Source organism: Dicentrarchus labrax, unplaced genomic scaffold (assembly GCF_905237075.1).
Source record: "Dicentrarchus labrax unplaced genomic scaffold, dlabrax2021, whole genome shotgun sequence".
Taxonomy (NCBI): Eukaryota; Metazoa; Chordata; class Actinopteri; family Moronidae; genus Dicentrarchus; species Dicentrarchus labrax.
The window spans coordinates 6,266,818-6,291,218 of record NW_026136720.1 but is presented as its reverse complement, the minus strand read 5'-3'; the positions used below and the strand labels follow the sequence as shown (position 1 = coordinate 6,291,218).

General features: G+C 40.9%; 1 protein-coding gene across 5 annotated transcripts in view; it reads left to right on the top strand.

The window, feature by feature from the left end:
* The window catches only part of srgap1a (SLIT-ROBO Rho GTPase activating protein 1a), an 81,785-nt gene that overhangs the window by 31,287 nt on the left and 26,097 nt on the right, over positions 1-24,401 (top strand). For all 5 annotated transcript variants that reach the window (XM_051382807.1, XM_051382805.1, XM_051382809.1 and 2 more), the window contains exons 3-8: positions 6,562-6,724; positions 12,706-12,768; positions 16,257-16,436; positions 17,180-17,308; positions 19,163-19,384; positions 19,940-20,041. In XM_051382807.1, the coding sequence (XP_051238767.1) occupies positions 6,562-6,724; positions 12,706-12,768; positions 16,257-16,436; positions 17,180-17,308; positions 19,163-19,384; positions 19,940-20,041 (859 nt within the window). The remainder of the gene's footprint in view (positions 1-6,561; positions 6,725-12,705; positions 12,769-16,256; positions 16,437-17,179; positions 17,309-19,162; positions 19,385-19,939; positions 20,042-24,401) is intronic.

Sequence of the window (24,401 nt, the reverse complement as noted above, 5' to 3'; positions counted from 1 at the left end):
TGTACAGTTTTGTACAGTGCGGTAGAGTTGCTCTGGGGGAAAAGGCTTTCTCTGACTTTGTTAATATACACAATGTGGTATGCAATCCACTGAACTTTCTCACAGGCATGACTGAAAAGGTGTTAAATATGTGAAATACAAATATAAGGATCTATATATAAAAAAAAAATTCTAAACCGATACAAAAGCAACATTTTTCTTTGTTTTAGTCTTTGTTTGAAGAAAATAAGTATTGTTCTATGAAACCCTTTTTATTTTGCGACGTGCATTTAATTTGGTCTTATCCTAGCTGTGGAGGTACATATAAAAAAATCTAATGAAATTACGTTCTTCATCAAATTGTTGAGATGAAGTGTGTCACGTTTCCTCTCTTATCTGTCTCTTCTTTCTCCCTCTGTCTCCCTCCCTCCCTCACCCCTCCCTCTATCTTGGTTTTGCATCACAGTTTGACTCAGAGCCTTTTTGAGGATCTTGACACAGTTAAGTGTGCTGTAGTTTTTGGCCTTATTACACCGTAGGAGCCTGCTCTTGGAAAAAGCAGACATTAGCATATTGTTTGAACTTGTGGTGGGAACGAAAATAAAACATGTTTGTCCTCGCCATCCGCAAATAGCCCCTGCTCTCTGTCTGAAGCTACAATGACTCTAGCAGCTGTGTGTGCCTCTGTGTGTAACTGGCGAAGGGACTCTGGTATGGCGCTCTGTGGTTTTCATCGTGTGATGTACAGTCTGGTCACTTCATTCACAGGTTAAACATTTGGCAAGTGCCTAGGAGCATATTTCATAAGTAAATACAAGACGTCTGAATAACATTAAAAAACTTACTGTGGGTTTTAAATCATGTGGCTTATATTTTTGTATTCACATAAACAACACACGTACAGTAAGGCATTTGTGTCTCCATATTCTCTAGGTTGTTTTCATTGGACAGACTTGTCTGGGGTGTGAAAAAGTGCCTTTTTATTCTGTCTGTAGCCTTAAGCCACTATTCATATGACAGGTCAGCTTGGCAGAGCCACAAATGCTACAGTAACATTAAAATGAGCAGCTAAATCTGTGGGTAATTAGTCTAGACAGGCTGCATTCAAAAGGGGGCCACTGCTGTGGCTGTCAGTGGAGCTGCATATATAAATCTGGTTTACAAAACTGATGTTGAGACAAGTTAATAAGGTGTCATTTTAACAAGAGTGCATTAACATATGTGACATGTTTAGTTTGTTTGGAAGACAATTTCTCCCCTTTCTCCTTTTGAAATTTGGAATGCTCAGCTTGATGTTATCCCTCCATGGCCCCACCCCAGGGCTCAGTGGTAAGGATTGCCCGCCTGCTCGTGGCAAGTACAATGCCATGTCGGGCTTAACAACTCTAGTAAAAAGAATTAAATACATATTTGTTTCCGGAGATCATGACTAAGTAGCTAAGGAGTGAGCCATCTCACTTTCATCTCATCTCTGTTGAGAGCATGTGCAGTACCAATCAGGTACTAGTGAGAAAATGGTTGCAGGTAAAGACAAAGTTTATGTAACTCACTCAACTGTCTATTGCGGACTTTGCATCTCACATCTCAGCATATTGCTTGCATGGCAGCTAAGGGGATCTTTGTTGTTGTTATTAGATAAGCACTAGAAAATAAAACAATTTGTGTAAGGGCAAGTAAAAATTGACTATAGGCAAGTCGATTTCTTACTCCCTTTCCCGATAAGGCCCTGCTGTGAAAGTGAAAAAACCCATTAACGTTACGTTGTACAGGCCATGTTGCTAGTGAAGCTACACAGACATAATCACCAAGCTGCAAACATTGTTATTTGTGTTTGTTGGTATTCATTACCAAGCTGGAGGTATCTCTATAGGAGACTGGCCTTGCAGCTCCAATGTGTATCTTCTACAGGTTTAAATCTGCTTCTAGCTCACGCTCTTTAGAGCGAGGAAAAAGTTTTGGCACATCAGGGGTTTGGTGCAGAATCCTCCACAGGAGTGAGATAAAGTTAGCAAAGACTTTGTGCCACCTGTGGGAGTTTTGCAGCAGCTCACTGCTGGAGAGAAATCCATTTTGCTTCAGGGGAAGTGCCCTGTGTCGAGCTTTACTTCTGAGTCTGACTAAAGTGGTGGCAAGAAAGCAGTGGAGGATGGCTGGATATAAAGTAAAAATGTATGTTTTTAAATATACATACACATTCAACATGACACAGTCGAGATTCATATTCACATTGATATTCTTATTTTTATTTATAACACCTTTTTAATCAGATTAACAAACAGATTCCTGCCAAGAGTGATGGTCTCCTGAAAAAAATAAATACTACTGAGTTTAGCTCTACTAGGTTTTTTATGATTGTAAGAACTTATTTTTTCACAGTGATACATTGTTAAATATGACATAAGAGGTAATAATGCAGAAGGTTTATTTATTTTCTTATTGACATTTTTGCATATGATTATCTACCCAGTCTAAACACATGCTGAAAATATCCACTTATTTACCAAGACCCATTTAAACAGCTGCAAAGACATTCAAAGGCACTCCTTCGTTTAAGTAACATGTATTAACCTACATTTATCATTGGCATTTTTCACTGCATGACAATTGCACAATATAAAACATTGTTCGTTTGCTCCAGAAATATATATGAACAGAGCTTTGTGTGTTTCTGCTGTGAGTTTTTTCAGCTTCATTGCCACCAGAAGTGAATGCAGTGCACAGTAATGGAAAAAGCCGCAAAGAGTACAACTAAGTATTTAACTAGGTGTTATAAAGTCGAGTTAGGAAACTCTACAGCACACATGCTGTTCAATGTGATGCATTATGTTGGTCAAAACAGCAAACATGTCTCTGTGAGCTGTTTGACAATGGGTTCTTGAAAACATTTCCAGCTTATAGTTTCCAGGATGTCAGGCAGTTCTCCAGCAGAAAAGACAGTGACCGCTAGTGATTGTATCAGATGCATCTGTGGTTTGGACATTAAATGGCCATTAATGACCATAAGGAAAAAGTAGTTGCATGAGTGTCTTCCTTTTTCCTTCCTGTTAGAAATCAAAACAACAGACCCACATCCCAGTGTCCAGCCCACAGCGACAGTCTGTAGGAGAGCCATTCAGTCCTGTCTGCCTAGTCCATTTGTGTCTCAGTAGCTGTTTGCAGAACACACACAGACACACACACACGAACAAATATGGGCAAACATTCTCTTATATCTCTCTTGCTCTTTCTTAAACACACACTAATGCACACACATGCACAAACCAGATACTGTATTATGTAATGTTTGTTCTGGGAGGGATATGGAGATGGTGAGCAGAGGAATCATTGAATTATTTAGAATGCCAAAGCCACATCTGGGATCATCTTAAAAAAGGCTTTTATCAAGAATTAAGTTTCTCGTTAAGGGACTTCCTCTCTTTGTCTGTGAGGATGAAAAGAAGGTGTAGAACATGCTGCAGCTGCATAACATTTTTTATATCTGCAGTGCATGCAGCTTGAGTGGCAAAAAGGAGAAAATTGTTTATAACATTCTCATTTGAGATTTGGCAATTAACACCATTTGAGAATTCACAGAACCAGAATAATTAATTAGGTTTTTGCATCCTGGTCTGATAGACTTTGTCCAAATTTCAGTTTCAGTGATCACTTTGCTTTAGTAGCAGTTGTATCCATACATAACAGGTGAATGACAGTCACTGTGATTCGGCTATAAAGGGCGCAGTTAATTAATGAAAGATGTTATCAGTACTGCACTGGACATTTCCATTTTGCCTTTGATGCTTTTAAGGGCTCCTGTTTCAATGCTGCATAGTGCATACGTATTTGCTAACTGTGCTTCATTATCAGCATCCTGATACTGTATCAGAATGCAAGCATGTTGACATTGACTCAGTGATTTAGGCTGCATGAATGGACAGAACACGCACATATACACGCTTCGATAGGAGGCAGCAAGTTGCTAATGAGTTATTTTTTTGACTTATCTCCCTTCCTGCCTCTCCTGGACATTAGTTTCCCCTTTCATACCTGTGTTTTAGCCACTTGGGGCCCGTCTATCTCTCTGTGAGTCTGTCTGACCCAATTCCTGCCCTGGCTGAGGGGGAAACGATGACATTGAGAGATTTTCCTGCCATTATGTGGGGTAAGCAACTCCCAGAGGTTATTTTGTCGTCACAGCCTGTGTCAGTACCCCTCTTGTTTTCTCGTTCTGTCCTTTTCACGGCAGGCCTCCAGTTTGATTTAGTAGGTCAGCCCATTGACAAACATACAAGGCACTTTAAAAAGTGTAGATGAGTTCGTGGGAACTCATCGGTACACTCACCGACTTCCCCCGGAGTAATGTTGCGAGCTCTTCTGTGTGACTCAATTTTGCTTTTATTCTTATTGGTTTTATTCTTTGACTGATTTTAATGAATTTTTGGTAATTTCTGTGTTTGATGTAGCCTTTAATTAAAAAAATACAGACATGATAGAATAGTGCGCCTTTTGTTGACATACTGAATTTTTATAAGACCTGTGCATGTACAGGTTATGCGGAATTAGGTTAAACTTTTCCCAGTGAGAGGAATCCTGCTATTCTTGAGCAATGAGGTGGGATGAATCAAGCAGCAGAGAATGTCGGGGAATTCAAATCCAGACCCCAAATTACCAGGCTAATCCTGCCAATAAGCTACTTTTGCATCTCCAATCAAATTAGCTTTATTTTTTCCACAACTGGGACACAATGGTCACAGATGGACAGAGGGACATACACCTCTGCAGGGGCCTATGATGTACTACATCCAGCTTCATGTCAGTGGCCACCTGTACATTATGCAACTGCACATGCAAAAGTCAGCATGAATTAATAGTCATACACACACACACACCCACGTGCCGTCTTCACAAATCTAAATTCAGTGTCATAGAATGGAAGTATTGCACTCTGCTGATGCATAATGCAGAAAGGATTTATAGTAATTGCTCTTTGACAGTGTGTCCGCGTGTGATGCTGTCCAGCAGTCCTGCTGCTTTAACTCTGGGGCCGCTTCACTTATTTTCTCTTTTTCTAGCTTTCTCTTCCTTTGCACGTGTGCTGTGTCCTGCAGCCCGGGCATGTGGCACCGGTACATCACACAGCTTTTAGTGAAATCATTTTTTTCTTTCTTTCACAGTTTTCCTGGTGTCTTTGAAAAACGACTGTGCTGTTGAATGCTGTCGGATGTTTTTCACGTCAGCATGTTTGGCTCTGCCTTTATCAAATGTATTTTGCTTCCTGTTTTTGCAGAGTCCCAGGGAACATTTCAGCCGGTTGGAATGTTTGTATCAGTTATTCATTTGGAGAAATGCTTGGTTTTTTGCTCTTGCAGCAGATGTTGTGCAGGCTGAAGGCTGGATCAGGGCTGGGTCACTTGCCGAGTGCAGAGTTTCACCTGTTGTGTTGACAAGTGCTGCCTGTCTATGCAAACTAGCTTTGTGAGGGCAGAGCAGAGGCGAGTCTCCATATGGTTCCTGCAAGACTTGACCCCAGACCCAACCACAAAACCTTTCCCAAACACACACACACTCATATTCTGTGCTGCTTGTAGCAGGCAAGGGGAGTGTTATAGATTAAACCAGAGGAAGTCAGCCTGCAGGCCAGTGCTTATGCAGGGCCCCAGCTTGCTCTGGCCTGGACAATGTCCTACAGTTAGCTTGGAAGCAGCCAGCACACAGCACAGGAAACAGCTCTCAGGCTCTACTATTTTACGCTTTAGCTTTTTTTTTTGTGCACTCAGATCTCTATCTTTCCCCTTTGCTGCAATCTCTCTTCCTTGCTGGTCTGTCTTCTGCTGTCACAGTTCATATGCAACTCTACTTTTCAACTTTACTTAAAATACATCGATGGCTTCTCCAACTTCATTCCACTAAGTGTATTTAAAGCCCGTGACACACTCTTCCCTGGTTGTAGGAAGTCAGCTTGGCTCAGAGCATTGCAAGAGTTCTGCCCCAGAAATGTCACTGATACAAAGTATTTCCAACCTAACTGCGCAGTCCATGTAATATATAGAGAGCTTTTTAGGCCCAAACCAGCAGTATATGGGACATTTAACACCAAGGGACGACTATGACGCATCTCTCTTCTGCTTCTATAACGGGTCCTGGTGCACTGAGGTGTTTGTAGACATCCTGCTAGTCGAGGACCTGCCACAATCTCGTCGTGAAAATGACAAACACCGTCTAAAGGAATTAGGGCTGTGACATTGACATTGGATACAGCCACGCAGGAAAATGTTGAAATGCTCTGAAATGCAAACCATAAACACATGGTGCACAGGTACTTACAGGTACATGCCTGCTTGCTCGTCTCTGCAACACTGTCAAACTACGGGGTGATTTTAAGTCATGTGTTCTTGTTTATTAATGCCCTACATTTAACTTAATAATGTGTCGAAGAAAATGCTGAGCCATAAAACATCCTACACAACTATTTCACAACCAACTTTCTCTTTCTAATTATGACTAGTAACATTTAGTAAATGAGACACAAGGTTAGGATTTCATTTTTCCTCATGAATCTTTGACAACTGATCTGACTTCTGCCTGTTTCCCTGGTTTATTTAGGAAAGACCAGAACCTGCTGTCCCCAGTCAACTGTTGGTACCTGCTTCTGAACCAGGTGAGGAGGGAGAGTAAGGACCACGCCACACTGAGCGACATCTACCTCAACAATGTCATCATGAGGTTCATGCAGATCAGCGAGGACTCCACACGGCTACTCAAGAAGGTGAGGGTGGAAAATACACACAGGCTATGATCACACTGAAGCTAAATATGTTCGATTGAACTGAAATGAATGCCTTATTATAGTGGTGATTATTTTGATTTCCTTATGGCCACCAGAACCACAATGGACAGCATGTAATGTCACACAGTAGGTATGATGTCATGTTTGAGGTTATTTCCCAATATGGTTGAAAACAGGGGTGATTTGTGGTTGGAGAGGGGGAAAAAAACTTGGATTTTAGGTGTTTAGACTGAAAGGGAAAAAGAAAATTGAACAGACGGAAAAGAAATCAGACAATAGCTATTTCAAATAAAATTGCCGACGAATAAAAAATTGGCACAGGAAGTCATGAGAAATGAAGGATATAACAGATACTTCCTTATGGTTAAATTAAACATTTCTACGTTTACAGGCCGTACCGATTGACGCACTCATTTCGATCTTTATTAGTAGGTTTAACACAAATTCACTTTCAATCGTGAATACAGTAATGTACTTTTCTATATCACCATTTCCTTGTCTCTGTTACACCCTTTTTTTTTCCTTTTTAACTTTCTACTGTACTGATGTTTGACCTCTACTAGAGGAGGTCAGATGTGACTTTTCTTTGATCAACAAAAGCAGAAGTTTGAACTCACCACTAACACAATCCAGATTTTTCATGGCGGTCAAATCGGGCAGCAGTGTCTCCAGTCACTCATGTTACATAAACATTCGTTCACTTTCAATTAACCCATTCATTTGACAACATGTATATTTAGTGGCAAGATATACAGTATATATTCAGCTTTGCGTTTGATGGGTTGAAATTCTGTTGGGCTCCTGTGGTTTAGTTTTGTGAATTAGAGCAGAGGAACCTTGGTCACCACAGTTTCAGATCAGTATGCCTTCACTCTCCCATCTGAAGACTGTGGCTTCATGGCTGAAACCGGGCTTCTGCTGCCTTTTCCACCACAAAGACGACAACTCCCTAGAAGATTATGAGCTCCTATGCTGCAGGAGACACATGAACTCACCACAGGCCTAAATTACAAAGTGGCTTTTCTTCAGAGGAGTGCCTTTGTGTCAGTTTAGCTTGTGCAACTTTTTCTATCTCTGATTCTCCTCTCTTTCTTTATTTTTTGCTCCGCTTTACTGCAATAGCCCAATTCATCCAACCCCGATTTGAAAAGGAAAAGTGAGGCTCGTTTATTCGTTCTCAAAGTAATTAACATGTCTTGATGGCGGTAGTTTCATCTGATTGTATGGGGGCGTGGTCTTTAAATACTCACCCGAACCCCCAGCCACACAAACAGGAAGCTGCAGCAGTCATTTCCTTTTGATAGTGTTTAAAGGCTTATGGTTCTACTAATGAGGCCAGATGTGAAACAGACATTTTTCAGATGTTACTCCACTGACTCAACATACTTTGATGATCATAATGATAGACTACCTTCAATGCTGATTTCAATTTTGTAGTGTAACTCCGAAGACACTTTGCCAAATCCTCACAATACGCAGGGTAGTGTACCCCCACGCTCCACCTGCATCAATATTGCTGTGGAATCTGCAATATCTAACCACATTGTGTAATAGTCGCCCCTTTAAAGTTCTGCAATGCAATTTCTCAGTAGATCAGGTGACACTGTGCAGACAAACTGCTGACTGGTGGGAGGTCCCGGTTCATAGGAGACCTGAGACACCGCTCACCCTCTAATTAAAGCTTCCCTGAGCCTTTGATCTCAGCAGAGCTTCAGTAACGAGGCACAAACAACAGAGAAGTCCCCCATGTTACGTGGGCTCCCTCACAGTTTCGAGGAGACAGCTGTACTGTTGTCATCCTTCCAGCACATCAAAGACCAGTGTTTTTATTTCCTTGTATGTTCAGGCCTCATGCCGTGAGGTGTAACAGCAGAGGAGGACCCAGAGTGGCCCTGGTGTGTTCGTCAACATCCTCCAGTTGACCGGTTTGCCGTTTGGCATGTGCATTTATTTCTTCACTGCTGCATTGTGGTCACTTTTTTAAACAACTACAGCCACAATTCTTTTAGAAAACATCCCATTTTGGCTCGAGTCAAGTAGTGGACCTCTTTTTCTTTCTTTATGCTTGGACAGATCTTATCACATGTATTCAGTTTTCATTATTCATACAACCGGCTCTTTGTTTTACTCTGCCCTGTTTTATTTATGGAAGTCACATTCTGTGGCTGCTGCTACAAGGTGAATTTCCCAAAGCTTGAGGCAGTTTTGAACTTTTCCACAGGCAAAGGATGTGCTGCATAGTATTTATTTTACAATAAGCATTTCTTATAGAAGGTATTTTGACATTTCATGCTAGGAAAAGCACAGGTATAAATAATGAAATGGATGATGTCTGAATTACATTTAGCTGCTTCAGTTTCAGGGTCCTGGTCTTGTTCATGCTGGCTCACTGCCACACTGTCGTGACTTACTGGGGGCGCTTGAATAGGACGAAGCCCATTCAAAATATCTTCTGTGAAAAAGGCCTATTATGCTTTTACGGCCGAGATGAAGCCTGCACCAGGTGTTTGGTTTTCACAAATGAATTACTTTAAGGACCAGTGTGTGGGACTACAGTGAAGTTACAGAATGCCAGCTGACCACCGCTCGCCTTCTAAGCTTATAGGAGAAACCATAGAAGCTGCTAGACACATTGTGTAAACTTCCTGATTCCAGCTCTGTACTCAATGCAGAAACACTAGACTCACATTGATCTTCTCATCTCACTCTTGCAAGTTAAACAAATGACTGACATTCAAATAAAAGATTGCACATCTATGTAACCTGGTCAAAGCTTGTTTTTTTTTACAGAAGCTAATATCAGCTAATACTTTGTCAGACTTTCTACTGTGTACCTTAACTGTGGCTCTGTGTTATAGTGACAAGGCACTCAGATCTATGCTGAGTGCCACACACGCATGGGCCCTCCGGGGTATACAACTGCCATCTCTATCCCATGATTTATGTCAGTGGCAATATGAAACCCACCACTCCCTAAAGGCTGACTTGGTTTCTCCTCTTTGGGGTTGTTTCATCTTTCTAATGTGGTTGGAATTCAGATGGTATGAGCTTAAAAGGGGAAACCCATTTGTAGGATCTTTTTAATGAATTTAGACCAAATAGCAACCCCCCCACCCCACCCCAACTGAGATTCCTTTAAAATGAAAGGGATTAAGTTGCATAAATTAAATCAACAACATCAGTTACACAACACAGCATTTAGTAAACAGCCCGTATTGCTGGTGATTTGAGGTATACGCTGTCCGTGTTACTTTTGGCGACACTTTCAAAGGAGAGATTATCTTAGAGTTATTAAAAGCATTTCTGTATGTTAGGTGTAGCTTTTCTGGTGAAAGCCCTATAATCATGTCTTGAATGCAATGCCCCTTTACTTTCATCTCTGTCTTTGCTTCTCTCTCTCTCTCTCTCTCACCCACGCTTTCTCCGGCTCATGTGATCACTGAGAAGGCTTTTCATTGAGCTCTGGATCACTTCCCAGTCTTCTCAATGGAGAAGAGCTGACAAGTGTTAGATCTGACAGATAGTCAAAGGTTCTGTCCTCTGAACCAACTGTTGCTAATGGAGTTTCCCACAGGTAAAGGCCTGTGTCTTTACTATCTTTGTAATATGTAATAATCTACAATTGATAGGTAGTTAACTTAAGATATGGTTCTGTCATCTTTTGCAAGATACAATTACAGATCTAGCATGAACTGAAGGACAAGATCAATCTATAATTTACCAAAAAGACCTTTCTGTAGCTCCTTATCTAAACTCCATTCTCAAACACACCGGAGTTAGGGTTTGACTCTTCTAAAGCTCTGGTTATCCAGGCTTACAGGCGGTTTTTCCTCTGATTAGCTAAGAACTACAAATCAGGGAACTGACAGACAAGGTGATGGTTGGGAAAATGTTGCCAATCGGTCAGGTCACCCAGCATGACACTCTTATTTCAGACACCAGCCGGGCACCCGCTAACTGAGAGTTTAATCCTCTTTGCTGTCTATTCATATACTTGGACATTGTGCAGCTTTACCTGTGAGCCACTGGTGAAGACCAACAGTGAGCGTTTGTGCACACAGGTTTTTACAAGATTCCTTCTGTCTTGGTCTGTTGCATTTTAAGAGTTCAGCAGAACTGAAAATTGGTCTCATTGTGTGTCAGAATGAACATATTTGTAAACTCATCTGATTCAATGAGGTGTGTGACCTCAATGAGCTTCTTATCTGTTGCCAACACCCACATGAGGCCACAGAGCAGGTGTGACTCATCTAATCTCAAGTCAGGAAATCCCATACATTGTTCAGTGTTAGGGTATTATTGCCATAAAGACTACTTCAAGATTTTAGTAGTTACTAGATTTTTGAAAACAGTTTATATACAACCAAATGCAAGCAATGTAACAAAGAAATGTGTGCTTGGAATTTTTTGGCCCTGCTGTTAGCTGGTTTGCTTCAGATTACCTCAGCATATGCTCCAGACCCTGCAGCTAATACCAGCAGACAGACTGCTCACAAATTCTGGAATTGCAACAAGTATAAAAACATGGCTCAGAAATCCCCATAAATCCTATTTAATGCATATTTTAGAATCTACTTTAAAAAAATGTTTAAATCCTCCATGTTTTTCCACACTTGTGCACTAAATATGTGTACAACAGCATCTTTTAAAGTGTTTAAAGAGTTTTCTTGTAAATAAACAATGGTATTTTACACCAGAAACACATTGTGTATTTCAGGAGGTCTAACAAATGTGATGAAGGCATTTCCTTCCTTAGAAAACATTTCCGTAGCCAACTTTATTTTTTAATTCCTTGTTTATTTTTAATTGTTTATATCCTTTGTTTCTAGCTTTCAAACGACCAACATAATAGCTTGAAACCAGCTGCTTTGTGCTCATGCATGATAAAAAAAATAGGGACCCATATATAAAACCTCACTCCATAGCACTCTACTATTTCTATTGGTCACAACCTCCACGGTGTGCTTTTAATAATTAGCAATTGCAGTTGTAGCTTTAATTTGTTTTTGACCATCATTGCCCTTTAAGAAATCTGCAATGCACTCCATTCTTGATCAGAAGTAAATCACCACTCTAACCCACTACTGTAGGTGGTTCAATACCTACTCAGAACCCTCTTATAGCCTTTTGGAGGGAGCGGCTCCCAGAATGAGATTTGTCTGAGCATAATTGGGTTAAAGAAAGACCTGGAGTGCGGGCCAAGGCTGTAACATCATCCAGGTAGCAGCGCGTGGTATCAACTGTAGTAGAGAGATCAAAAATTCATTGTCATGACTCATAATCTCATAAACATGTGATACAGTATATGAGTCAGTGTGAAGGAAATATGGGAGCTCCATAGTTAAATTAATAGTGAAAGCCCCTCTAAATCCATCACGGCATTACTGTTAAACTGTATCCCACTACCGTGAGATGTATTAATGTGTGTGTGTGTGTGATAGTGTTACTGACTCAGCCTTGTGGCATGGCTGATTGAGTTAACATATTTGGGAAAAATCTTTCACATTGAGGCGTAGAAGCTAGATAATGTGTTGAGCATGTGGACGGTGAAACTCAAGCTGTGTTCGACGATTTGAGTGGAAAAGCCGCGGTGACATTGATACCACTTTCACACAGAAACCCTGTATTTGACACAGGATGATAAATCCACTGTTCTGTTTTGGGTTTGTATCATTCAAACCATGGGTCAATGTCTGGTCGTTGTACACCATTCATATAATACCTAAAATACAGTAAGTGGTGTGCATTTGTTGTCAGGTTTCACTTCAATAAAAGTAGCTGCTGCAGGGATTTATAATGGAAATTCAACTTGGCAGACAGGACTGACAGCATGGTGCCACTGTGTTGGTTTGTATTGTCTATCATTTGTGTTGGGACATATTCTTTGTGTATTTTACCCTGTCAAATTACTGATTTGCTGTCACGATCTCATCATTTTCTTCTTCTGTGTTTCTTTTCAGAGCAAGGAAATAGCCTTTCAGCTCCAGGAAGACTTAATGAAGGTCCTTAATGAGCTATACACAGTAAGTAGTAATGACTGCCTTTTTTTTAAACTAATGCTCTTAAGTACATTTGTCTTTGCTGTGGTTGAGATTGGTTTATAGCACAGAGCTAACTCTCTTCTAACTGCTTGTAACAGCTTGAAGTCTTTAACCCTGCAGCTTAAAGATATCTGCAGGATGAAATATTCAACATTCAAGCAAATAGACTACGACCAAAGATTGCTCAAGCTGTAGGCAAACACAATTTCTTTTTCCCTCGTGAGCTGGTTATCTAAACTGAACTATCAACTTTATGTTTGCTTGACTCATTAGAGGTCGTATTCTGTTTTAAGGGCTCGTATCAGCTGTGTTTTCTAGCTCTTCAAAACAGATTCATGCAAAGCCACACCAGGGGGTAGGAGCCAAATAGCAACTTGCCTTATACATTTTCTTTCCTCTTTTTTGCATTGTTGCCTTTATTCAGTAGTTGACAGTAGGGACAGATGGCATACCAAAGGAGAGAGATTACATGCAACAGAGGTCCCCAGTCAGCATTGAATCAGGGATGTTGCAATTACATGCCATGTATATTTTAAAAAACACAAAATGGTAAATGTAGCAGAGGCTGCCGAGCTTTGAACCCAGGGGTTAAACATTTAACCAGACCATCAAATTTCTTCATCAAACAAGCTGCATATCTGCAGTCTGGTTTCTATAAAGGCCATTTCATCTCCTCCATGCAGTGACTTTGCTGTAAGTAGTTTGTCTGTGTCTAGCTCCGACCTTGGTGGAGAAAGGATTTTAAATCATGAATCAATAGCTAATTCCACCTCCTTAATTGCCCCAGTCAGCCCTGTTCAGTTAAAGTGTAGTTTAATGCTTCACAGATGTTGTTGGACTATTAGATGCTGGTGTATTCTTACACAGGATGACTGGATGGAATCAAGGCTTGATTTTATTGCTTATAGTGTAGCTCATAAGCCATGTTGTTTATATATGATATATGATACGGGCATACATAGTGTCATATAAGCTACCTTAACTCACTGACAGACAGCAGCAACAAACACATGTCATTAAAGTAAAACAAATAAAATGGATTTCAGTCATAGTTGTAATCTGTGTGTTTTTGTGTGTTATAAGCCATGTAATTCCTCACAAACAAACAATTTATCCCCCTCATTGATCGTCATGGTAACCTGGGATGTACACAGATGGAGATACAAGTTGAGGCAGTTGCTGTTGCTTCCCAAGAGATGGAGTGATGAAGTGTTCAGTTTGCTACAGTCTGAAGTTAGTCACTATAGTGGATCACTGTGGTTACACTTCCTGTTGATGGTTGCGCTGCTCCAAACACAACAACGTGTTACTCCAAACTCAATGTGTGTCACTCTCACCACAGTCCACACTCCAGATTTGACCTGGTTTAGCCCCTGTGGGAGGACACACACATATTCACACATATTCACACATATTCACACATATTCACACACACAGGGTAGCTATTGCATCAGACAGCCAGTCCCAATGTCAGCTTCTGCCAATGAAATAACAGGTCTGCTCCATCTCTAAATATGTCCCTCTAAATGAAACACCAAAGTAAACACAGCAGAAGCAGAGTCCAGACCAGTAAGTGAGGAGTACAGGGCCCAAGGTCAGTCACCCATCTCTAAACTGGTTCCAGTTAGGTCAAACCCGACCAAAGGCAGAGGGCCTCGACAAATCAGGCTTTGCTCCGTTGTTCCACTCAAACAGAAATAACTCAGTTTGGGGGAAAAGATGTTTAGATTTTGAGATGGGTGAGTCTCTATGTGTACTGAAGTTGAGGTTTTGTGCAGACAAGTGTATTGCATACACAGGTTGTGGAGCTATAATTTGCTGGAGCTGGTTCATTCCAGGTTAAACCACTGGTGCTCTATATTGCTACGTTCTCCTGGGAGTTTGAATGTATTTTCTGCCTTTGTTCTCAGTTCAGTACATTTGGCCAGCTGCCATTAACCCAGGCTCATGGAGCTTCTCACACATATATAGTTTATTTGCTGCTTTGAACAAATTAGATTCCCCAAAAAAAACACAAAGATGACTAAACAAGCATACAAAGAAAAACTTTCATACTTTGCCTGTTTTAATGTTGGGTTGATTATTTGGAAAGGTTAAAGGTAGTAGAATACAGTACAAACTCTTCTCCCCTCTCCTTGTGCACTAATGACTCTGTGACCTCTGTGAGGTCTGGATTAGCTTGTATTTTGCTGTTGACACTTTGTAAGTTGGCAGCTCCAAATGGCAGTGAGATGTGAGAGGACAAATAAGATGAAACATTTTGGTGGATGCAGTTTTTTCTTGATAGTGCACCTGCTTTTGTTTGTGAAAATAATTTAGTGTATATAATGATTAAAGTGTCTAAGTGGCAGGTGATGGTATAATATTTTCTATTGCATGCTGTATACTTTTTATATACTTTATTTATATATTTTATATAAAAAGCCATAATAATACTATAAATGGCAATTGTTCATTTGAGTGAGTTCTCCTTATGACTGAATATTAGTTTCAAGGACTTCAGCCTCTTTTCTCCTACAGCCAGTGATTCATCTGAACTGTCCTCGGAGCAGATTTGTTCTTCCCTCTCCCGAAGATGTTAGCCAGTGTTAATAAGACTTTTATAATCTCTCTGCCCTTTTGAAGAGTTCATTGTTTGTGTTTCATTGTGGTTTACCTGCTACTTAACTGAGTCACTGCTAAATGGATTCATGTATTAGTAATGCTCATACTCCCACCTCTTCTCATGAAGATGACTCAAATCATAGGAAGTAGTGTTAATCAGCCATTCACTCTCAAGGTAATGCATTTCCCTTGTACTGAATAGCTACAGTATGATGACACGAGGGGCGAAAGGGTTCAACTTATTTGCCGTTATTACCTTTAGAAAAATACATTTTTAGACCTAACGAAAAATGTTAGTCCTCAAATCCCAGGAGGTCTTCTTGTGGCATGGACCCATTACAGCTTAAGCCGAACTTTAATACCATCTGAATAAAACCTTATTAAACCAATAAACCAACCTCCCTCTTAATAACCTCATGTCGAAATTAGAGGGTAAACCAAAATTTCTGTCTGTATTTTTTTCTTAAAAACACTGAGCCCTGAAGGCAGCATGTTAGATTTAGCTGCAGTGATTTGTGGTTGTTGTGGTCGTATGAGCGCCTCTTATAAAAAGGCTGGAGAGAATCTGTCTTTGGTTTGTGGTTTAGGGAGAGACGAACTGCCTGCTGTGAGATGAGTTAAATCGATTTGTAATGAATGAGCGGGTCAAAGGATGTCTGTGTGTTATAAAAGGGCAGTCTCAACTATGAAGATGAATTATTCTGACCTCTGACCTCAGCCACTGACCTGAAACTCAACTTTTAACAAACACAGCACAGCAGTTTCAGGATGTTGCTAGTCTTAAAAAAGGGAATAATGACTTACTGAAACATGCCTTACAACAATGACTTTCTCTTCAGCTTATTGACACTTTTGTTTATCTCCAGGTGATGAAGACCTACCACATGTATCACTCGGAGAGCATCAGTGCAGAGAGCAAGCTGAAGGAGGCTGAGAAACAGGAGGAAAAGCAGATTGGCAGGGGAGATCCAGTCTTCAGCATCCGAATGGAGGACAAATACCAGAGGCGCAGCTCTGTGAAGAAGATTGAAAAGATGAAAGAGAAGGTAAAAAGCCAGGGGTTCACAGTCCTTAACTATTTTAATCTGATCCAATTTGTAGTTAAACTAGTAAACAAACCATTCACTTTTCCATTACACATTTTCTTTTCGTAGTTTGTATGCAACAAAATATCTGATCCTGCTTTTTGGGCCACAGCACAGCTTTTTCTCAGAGGTCCCACTGACCTGAGTGAAGGAAAACACACTGTGCGCTGTCAAATCAAAACAGGCTTTGTTTCTCAGAACAGGCCTGTTTTCTGTTACATCTATGTGGCAGATGATTGAACTGCCCTTTTAACATGACTCTTCCTGCCATGCATTCAGGAAGTGTTAAAATATGGATGATTTGCCTGTGTGAGTCAGAGTCCATTGGTCAGTGGATGGTGACTAACAGCCTTGTATTTGTCTCTGGTAGAGAGGAAGTGTAGGACAAAGACAGATGGCTCAGACTGAGGTACCCTAGTTGAATTGAAGGACACGGGCTGTTTTAGTTTAGGTTTTTCTTCTTTCGTTCTTGTTCCCCTTTTTTTGGCTATTTTTAACATAATTTAACTTATTTCTCCTCTAATGTTTATTGAAGCTGTTGTTGTGCCAGTAATCCAGTCTCAGCTCCGAGACGCGAAGTGCGTGCAGAGACATAAAAGCACAATCACTTGTCAAAAAGGCAATTCTCGACTCATTAAATTCATCTTCTCTCGTTCACTCTGTTGCTGTCTGTTTCTCATTCTTGCCTCTAATTCTCTCATCAGCGTCAAGCCAAGTACTCCGAGAACAAGCTGAAGTCGATCAAAGCCCGGAACGAGTACCTACTGACACTGGAAGCGTCAAACTCCTCCGTTTTCAAATACTACATCCACGACCTGTCGGACTTAATTGATGTAAGTATATAAAACCACATGCTTTTATCAGCGCTGTTCTGAGACGGCTTCATCTTCAGTGTTGTTTGTCTCCAGTGAGACTGGAAAAAAGTTGTTTTTTGAGGATACTCAACAGAACTGAACACACACTTTGCAGTCATCTTTCTGTTTACTGACACCATCCCCCACTTCCTAAGGTAGATTTTAATAAGTTTCTTTGTGCTCTTCATGCAGAGGATTGCTATTCAGGGGTATTTTCACAGACCTTTTGAAGAGATTTAAAATCATGATCAGAGGAGAGACTGATGACTTTAGCAGTCAGGCTTGATATAAAAGAGATCTAAGAGCACCAGACTGTGGGATGGAAATTACAGTGCAGGACAGTATTAAAGCAGCTTATTAACTTTTGTAAAGAAAACTGTTCTTTCCTCTTTTTCTTCTCTTCATGTCATTATTGAAAACCCACATATTATATTCAGTTCTGCTGTGTTTTCCTGACATTTATTCACTTTTTGAAATGTTTCCACATCTTTCAGACTGTCTGAATACAGAGCAGGAGTGACCCTGAACCTGAAACCTAGTTTCTTTTTGTAACGTAGCCTACTGCTGTGGGTCGTCACTCCATTCACTACAGAACTCACACCTAAATCTACTCAGGGTTGCAAGCAGATTGTTTCTATACTGAAAAATTAGATTTATTAATGAGGTGGCTCACCTGTGTTATTATTTTCTTGTTAGAGAAATAAACTTACTGCACCATTTTCTCTGCCATTTCTGAGGAAAAGGGAGGCCAGGTTTTTAGCAAGCGTTTTGGGGGTTTTATATTCTAGGCAGGACTGAAAGAGAAGAGAAATGCAACCTCTATTCAACGGCATGCTGTGTGCTGAAATTACCCCCCTCCCTGCTTTGCTCACAAGCCTTCACATCTCGTGTGTGTGTGTGTGTGTGTGTGTGTGTGTGTGTGTGTGTGTGTGTGTGTGTGTGTGTGTGTGTGTGTGTGTGTGTGTGTGTGTGTGTGTGTGTGTGTGTGTGTGTGTGTGTGTGTGTGTGTTGCACTCTGTGTGAGTTGTATGTGCTGGCTGACACATTCGTTCATTGATGAAGGAGATTTTTTTATAGTCGAAACAAAGTGTACAAACTGGCTGGTAGTGTTATCATGTTTGTGTCTGTCTGTGTTTGTTGGTGCCTGGGGCATGTCTTTCTTCCCAGAAGAGATCTTGTACAAGGTTCTTGATATTAAAAATCAGCATTAGATCCTGGAGGTAACATTAATTAACACTGAGGTAAAATTATGTAACATGGAGGCTTCACTGCTGGCTCAGAAAGGGCTGGACTGTTAAATTGTGAAATTTGTCTTATTTAAAGGTCAAATCCTATTTTATGACCATATATGAGTCAATCACAGGTATATTTGCACGTACATAAGTCATGTTCCTGTCATCGTAAATGTGTAGCAATCATTTTGTAGGTTTGGGCATTTGATCAGACAAAACAATTTAAAGACATGAGCTTGTAATAGGCATTTAATAGACTGCACAATTCATCAAGAAAATAATCAGTAGGTTGTCAATGAAAATAATTAAAAAATTAAAAAATAATTGTTGTTTGCAGCCCTTGTGTTGGTTGGTGTATTGAGACCTGTAGGATAAATTGTGTTCCTGTCATAGTAGGTTTCTGTCCAGGGTTGATGGATTTTGGTGGTGGGGCAACCGTTTTGTTTTGTGGATTATGGATTCTGCCTTTTCAACTTGCTGCTGGAAACATGCAACATATTTTAAATTTCAAGTTTTTATTTCCTAGAAGTTCTTCAAATTATAACAACTTATCTTCCTGATTTTCCATCTGACATTCACTCTCTTCTTGCCCCTCTTCCAGTGTTGTGATTTGGGGTACCATGCCAGTCTGAACCGGGCCCTACGGACCTACCTGTCAGCCGAATACAACCTCGAGACGTCACGCCACGAGGGTCTTGACATCATAGAGAATGCCGTGGACAGTCTGGACCCACGGAGTGACCGACAGAGGTTCATGGAGATGTACCCTACGGCCTTCTGTCCACCGACAAAATTTGAGTTTCAGCCTCATATGGGAGATGAGGTACATAGTTCAGTAAAAAGTAGTAGATGGGATGGTGAAAAGCAGTTGTGCATTGGTGGTATGGTAATATGGAACTGTATTTGGAGGAGGAACTGCAAAAATTAACCATATGAATTTTATGATGTTTTGTTTCCAAAAACAACATGGAAGTGAATTTGGAGTTGATTAAAAAGTCTCAGGCTTAATGAGGTCTGATTGTCAGTGGCTTAAGTGCAGCGTTTTACTGCATGTTGGCTGCCGGATCAGGTTTTATGGGGCACTGAATTTGACAAATCATGTGTTAATTCTCCCCCTGCAGTCATGTAGCTCAACATGTGTTATGAGTTTTTCGGTGTTTGGCTGGCACTGCCAACGCTGATATCATGTCTGTTTACTAGCTGTTGTTGTGTGGCTGTCTGCATTCAGTTGGCAAAAGTCACTGCGGTCTGCTCTGCAATTGAAAAAGAATTTGGGTAGCTGCATCCTGTTTAAACCAGAGGCCTCCTTTTTCCTTCAGTAGGGTGTCATTTCAGTTACCTGATCATTGACTGTGTATTTCCTAATTTATTTTTCCAGGTGTGTCAGATCTCAGTGCAGCCACCAGTGAACGGAGAACTCATCCTGAGGTTCCAGCAGCTACAGTCTCGCCTGGCTACTCTGAAGATTGAGAACGAAGAGGTAATATGGCAGAAATAAATTCAACACATTATACAGGTATTTGTGGCGTGTGGGGGTTTAGATATGTCAAACGTGTCAAAACTATTCTCTGTTGCTCCAGTTTTGTCGTCTGCCAGAGATGCAGGAGTTTAGTTATGCTACTATTTGTTGGTTGCAAGATGCTGACAGTTGCAGAACATTAAAACTGTTTAACAAAGTTAACTTTAGCCAGAAGTCATCCAAGGTGAGACAGAGAATAGTTGCTGATCTCTGAAGAAATCAAAGTTTTTGTTGCATATACATACTACACATAGACACAACCATGCACACTCTGTATTTTCCTCTCTCCCTCATGCCCTGCAGGTAGCCATCAAACCCTCTCTGTGAAGCCTCCATTTTTGCTCCCACCGGTAGAATTCACTGTCTCGCTTTTATTTGCACAAACCTGTCCTGCGCTGCTCTGTTTTGACATTGGAGGTGCATCTCTGCTTCTCGGGCTGTATTGTTTTAATATGTCTGCAGCATGCAGACAAGTAACTCGACATTTTCTATAAAACAAAAGCCAGTATGGGAGAAATACCACGACTGCCACAGTTTCACATCAATGCAATCACGCCCATCAGGCTGGTTTTTGTATCGTGTCTGACCTGCTTCCCCTCTATGAGCTCTCTGTCTTTATTCTCTCTGTTTCTCTCCCTCCCTCCACGTCTGGCGCTTTCTTTTATCCCGCTACAAAGACTAACAGAAACACAGGAGCATGTCACTCAACATCGTCTACATCCTCTGTGACTTCAGGTTCCTTTTCATCATATTTTCGACACTTTAGTGGAATTGATTTAAAATATATCTACTGGAATGAACGATGATGGATAGGATAGCTGCGTTTTTGAGCTTATTTCCGTGTTAATTATTAGAGCTGAAACATCCGTTTAATTAATCAATTAGTTAATCAACTGAAACTTAATCTGTGAAGTTTGATCACCAATTTAGGCATTTATTCAAGCAAAAATTCCAAATATTCATTGGTTCCAGCCTTTCAGAGGTTATGGTGTTTTATGTCAATCTAAATTGAATATGTATACTATTTTTTGACATTTTATAGAAGTTATGATTAACAGATTCATAGAACAAATAATCGGATTACTTAATAATGGAAATAATCCTTAGTTGCAGCCCTGCCTTTGTGTTGTTTTATGCTGTGCATCAGGTCTGGTCAGGGTCCTGCTGGTGTCATCACAGTTCACACTGCCTGCAGTCTGTACAGTATTTCGACAACTGGGCACATACACACTCACCCCTGTGTGTGAGTGTGTTTGTGTGTGTGAGGGTATGATGACAAGCTCTGGTTGCTTCATGTCCTTTTCCGCCTGCCTCGCTGAAGCGGATGTCCTGGTGGGTCAGAATTGGAGGGCGCTGCTGCCTTGTGTTAGGATCACCAGATGGCCTCTCTTCCCGGGCACGGCGTGCCAGATACATCCTTGAAAAATGAACTTTCAAAGCGCTGTGAACGACCTATAAGCACGACTGTCAAATGTACAAGAGAGAAAAGAGAATCTGTCTTTATCCGGCCAGGAAAGGCTGCAGGGCAGTGCTTAATAGAAGTGCAGCTGTTTCCTCGAACCTCTTTGACTCCTAAACGGTGAAAGAAAACATTGCTGAATAATGTACTCTGCATCAGTGGTGGTTGGGGTTCGAAGGCTCTTGATTTCACGTTTACTATGGGGCTGGTGTTAACATAGCCATGCTGGGTGCCTCACTGCAGAAATTACAATTGAATATTTTTTCATTAAAAAAGTCTGATCTCCGAGGACATCGTTCATTTCAGCTCCTCAGTCAGTCAGCGTGGTTCATCCCCTTCTCAGATGTAATAATCTGCCCATTTAGATCTTGTTTGCCTCTGTATAAGCCAGAGCTCACACAGGCTGATTTTCCTCCTCTGCTCTCTTTCGTATTCTCAAGACGTTTCACACCAAACTCTGGCAATCTAATACCATCTCCTTTGCAGGGAGTGTTTGTTTTTCCTCAGATAAATCTCAGGGAGACACATCAAAGCCTGTATGTGTGCGTGGGAATATGTGTGCGCGTGCTCATAGCCGGATGATCAGAAGATTACACACTTACTACTTGGTCTGTTGAAAGCTATGGACAGCAGTCTGCCTTTTGAGACGTGATGATAGATGTTGAAATAACTGTTAGTGATATTGTACTGCTGCCCTGCAGAATAACATTGACTTCAGAGTGTGACGAGTGGAATCATTTTGGATTTTGACATTCCAGAAGTTATTTTCAGTCCAGTAAATGATGACTGTAAGTAAACCAGACTGATGCTTAGCCCATCGCATTGGTGGGCTGTCTGTTTGGCACCATAGGAAATACCTGAGTCATGATTCTTTATTGTAAATAAACAAACTTAATTCAATCACAGGGACTACTCTCCAGGTCTGTTGTGCCACTGCAGGGTCTAATGGCCAAATCCAGCGAGTCTCACTAAGAGCTCTGTTGTAATTGAGCCCAGCAGTGAACACTGGTAACTATTCGTCTGCTGAATAATGGATAAACTCAACAGCTTTTTTCACTGGGAGCGATTCTCTCGCATGCATGGGTCCTGTCTTCATGATGACAGCTGGGCCTCTCGCCTCCACGGGGTCCACCATGGATGAGGCTGCCAGGCACACGGGGAGAGAAATAGAGAGAGACCAAACACACTCACAACTAATGACTGTTAGTCGCAGGATGTTACCTATTTTAGGGACCTGCTGTGGATAAAACTTCAGCGCATACATGTAAAGTAACAGTGTAGACTTTTGTTTTGTTTTCTCTGTCTGTTGAAGGCAGCCGGTTCTTTCTCATTCTTGTGCAGAAAATCACTCCTTTGATCACAAAAACCGTTGTCACAAGACTGGATGAAGTTTTTGCAAAGTTTTATGATCGCAGAATCCCCCATTTCCTTTTCTATGCTGTTATTAGCCGTGTTCCAACCTGCAGAATGTTTTTGCTTCACGATGGTATGGATGACACTGTAACTACATCCACATTTTATGAACTAAGCATGTGTGTCAGCGCTGTAATCCATCAGTGTTGCACATGAAAGAGATAAAGGCCACCTTGCCTTTCGGGTGTTTTTTTTCTTCTTTTTATTTTCTAAAGGCCAAATGAGTCACAGGTCAAGCCATTTTAAGAAACAAGCTATAATCCACTGTTGTCTCTGTGTTCAGTTTCAACAGGAATCCACCTTGTTCTTTCATTAGCACTGAGGTCAGGCTCACTTAATAACTAAGAAATGGGGTCACTACCTTTGAGTGGGGGTCCAGACCATTAAGAATAATTAGGAGAAATTCCAGCTGTGTCTCACTCAGGGCCCCGTTGACCTGTGGTGCCCCCACCTTTTAAAATCACACAATTGAGCTGCAGTCGTCACAGCGCTCCACTCTCCCCCACAGTCTCTGCTGAATGAAGAGGAGCATTTTGCAGAATTTTTCCCTGAGAGGTGGTTGTTGGTGTTTCTACATCAGCATGGCCTCTTTCCCTCTGCAGCTTTTCCACATCAGTGAGTCATGCTCACACTTGACAGCCTCGAGACTCTTCCTCCTTGTCTGTTTGTCTCTTTTATCTTTTTCTCTATTTCTTCATATTCCTGTTTCTTCTTGTTTTGCAAATGCCCCTAGCCTATATGGCTCTATATTGATATTATTGTAGCAAACTGGGTTTGTCAGTGAATTTGAAAGATTAAACATCAGGCAGAATGGCCACTGTGTTGACCCTTGACTGACCCTGACCCTGGTTTTAATATATTTCTACATATCATCAAATGAAGCAAATGAAGTTGCATATGATGACTTTTTTCTCTGTGATTTGTTTTTAGTGCTAATAGCTTGTTAGCATGCTGATGTTAACATTTAGCTCAAAGCACTGCTAGTGAAGCTTTACAGGGCTGACTTTTTACTCACTTTTCTCATAAAAGTATGCATTTTCTTGTCCAATTTATACTATAACAGTATTATTATTATTATTATTATGCAAATTGCAACTTTATTCTTATAACCTCATTTTTTCCCTCTAAATATTAGGACTTTTATCTCAGTTGTACCCAACAGTGGGTCCAATACTCCATGGGACCATCACATCCGTATAAGGTTCTTTATTTATAGGCTACACAATCGATGTGTACCTGCTCTGGTCTCTTAAACCTTTTATGGAGCCGTTACAAACTCATTTGCCCTCCCATTTGTTTATCACATCCTCTGTCATCCTCATCATATACTGGCCACAGTCATGGCCTGCAGCACTTGCACTGGCTGAACATCTTTCGCAGTAAGTGGTGGCGCACGCTCAGCAAAGTCCTGACGTTTATAAGCTCCGGCAGAAGCACTCCTGTTGACAG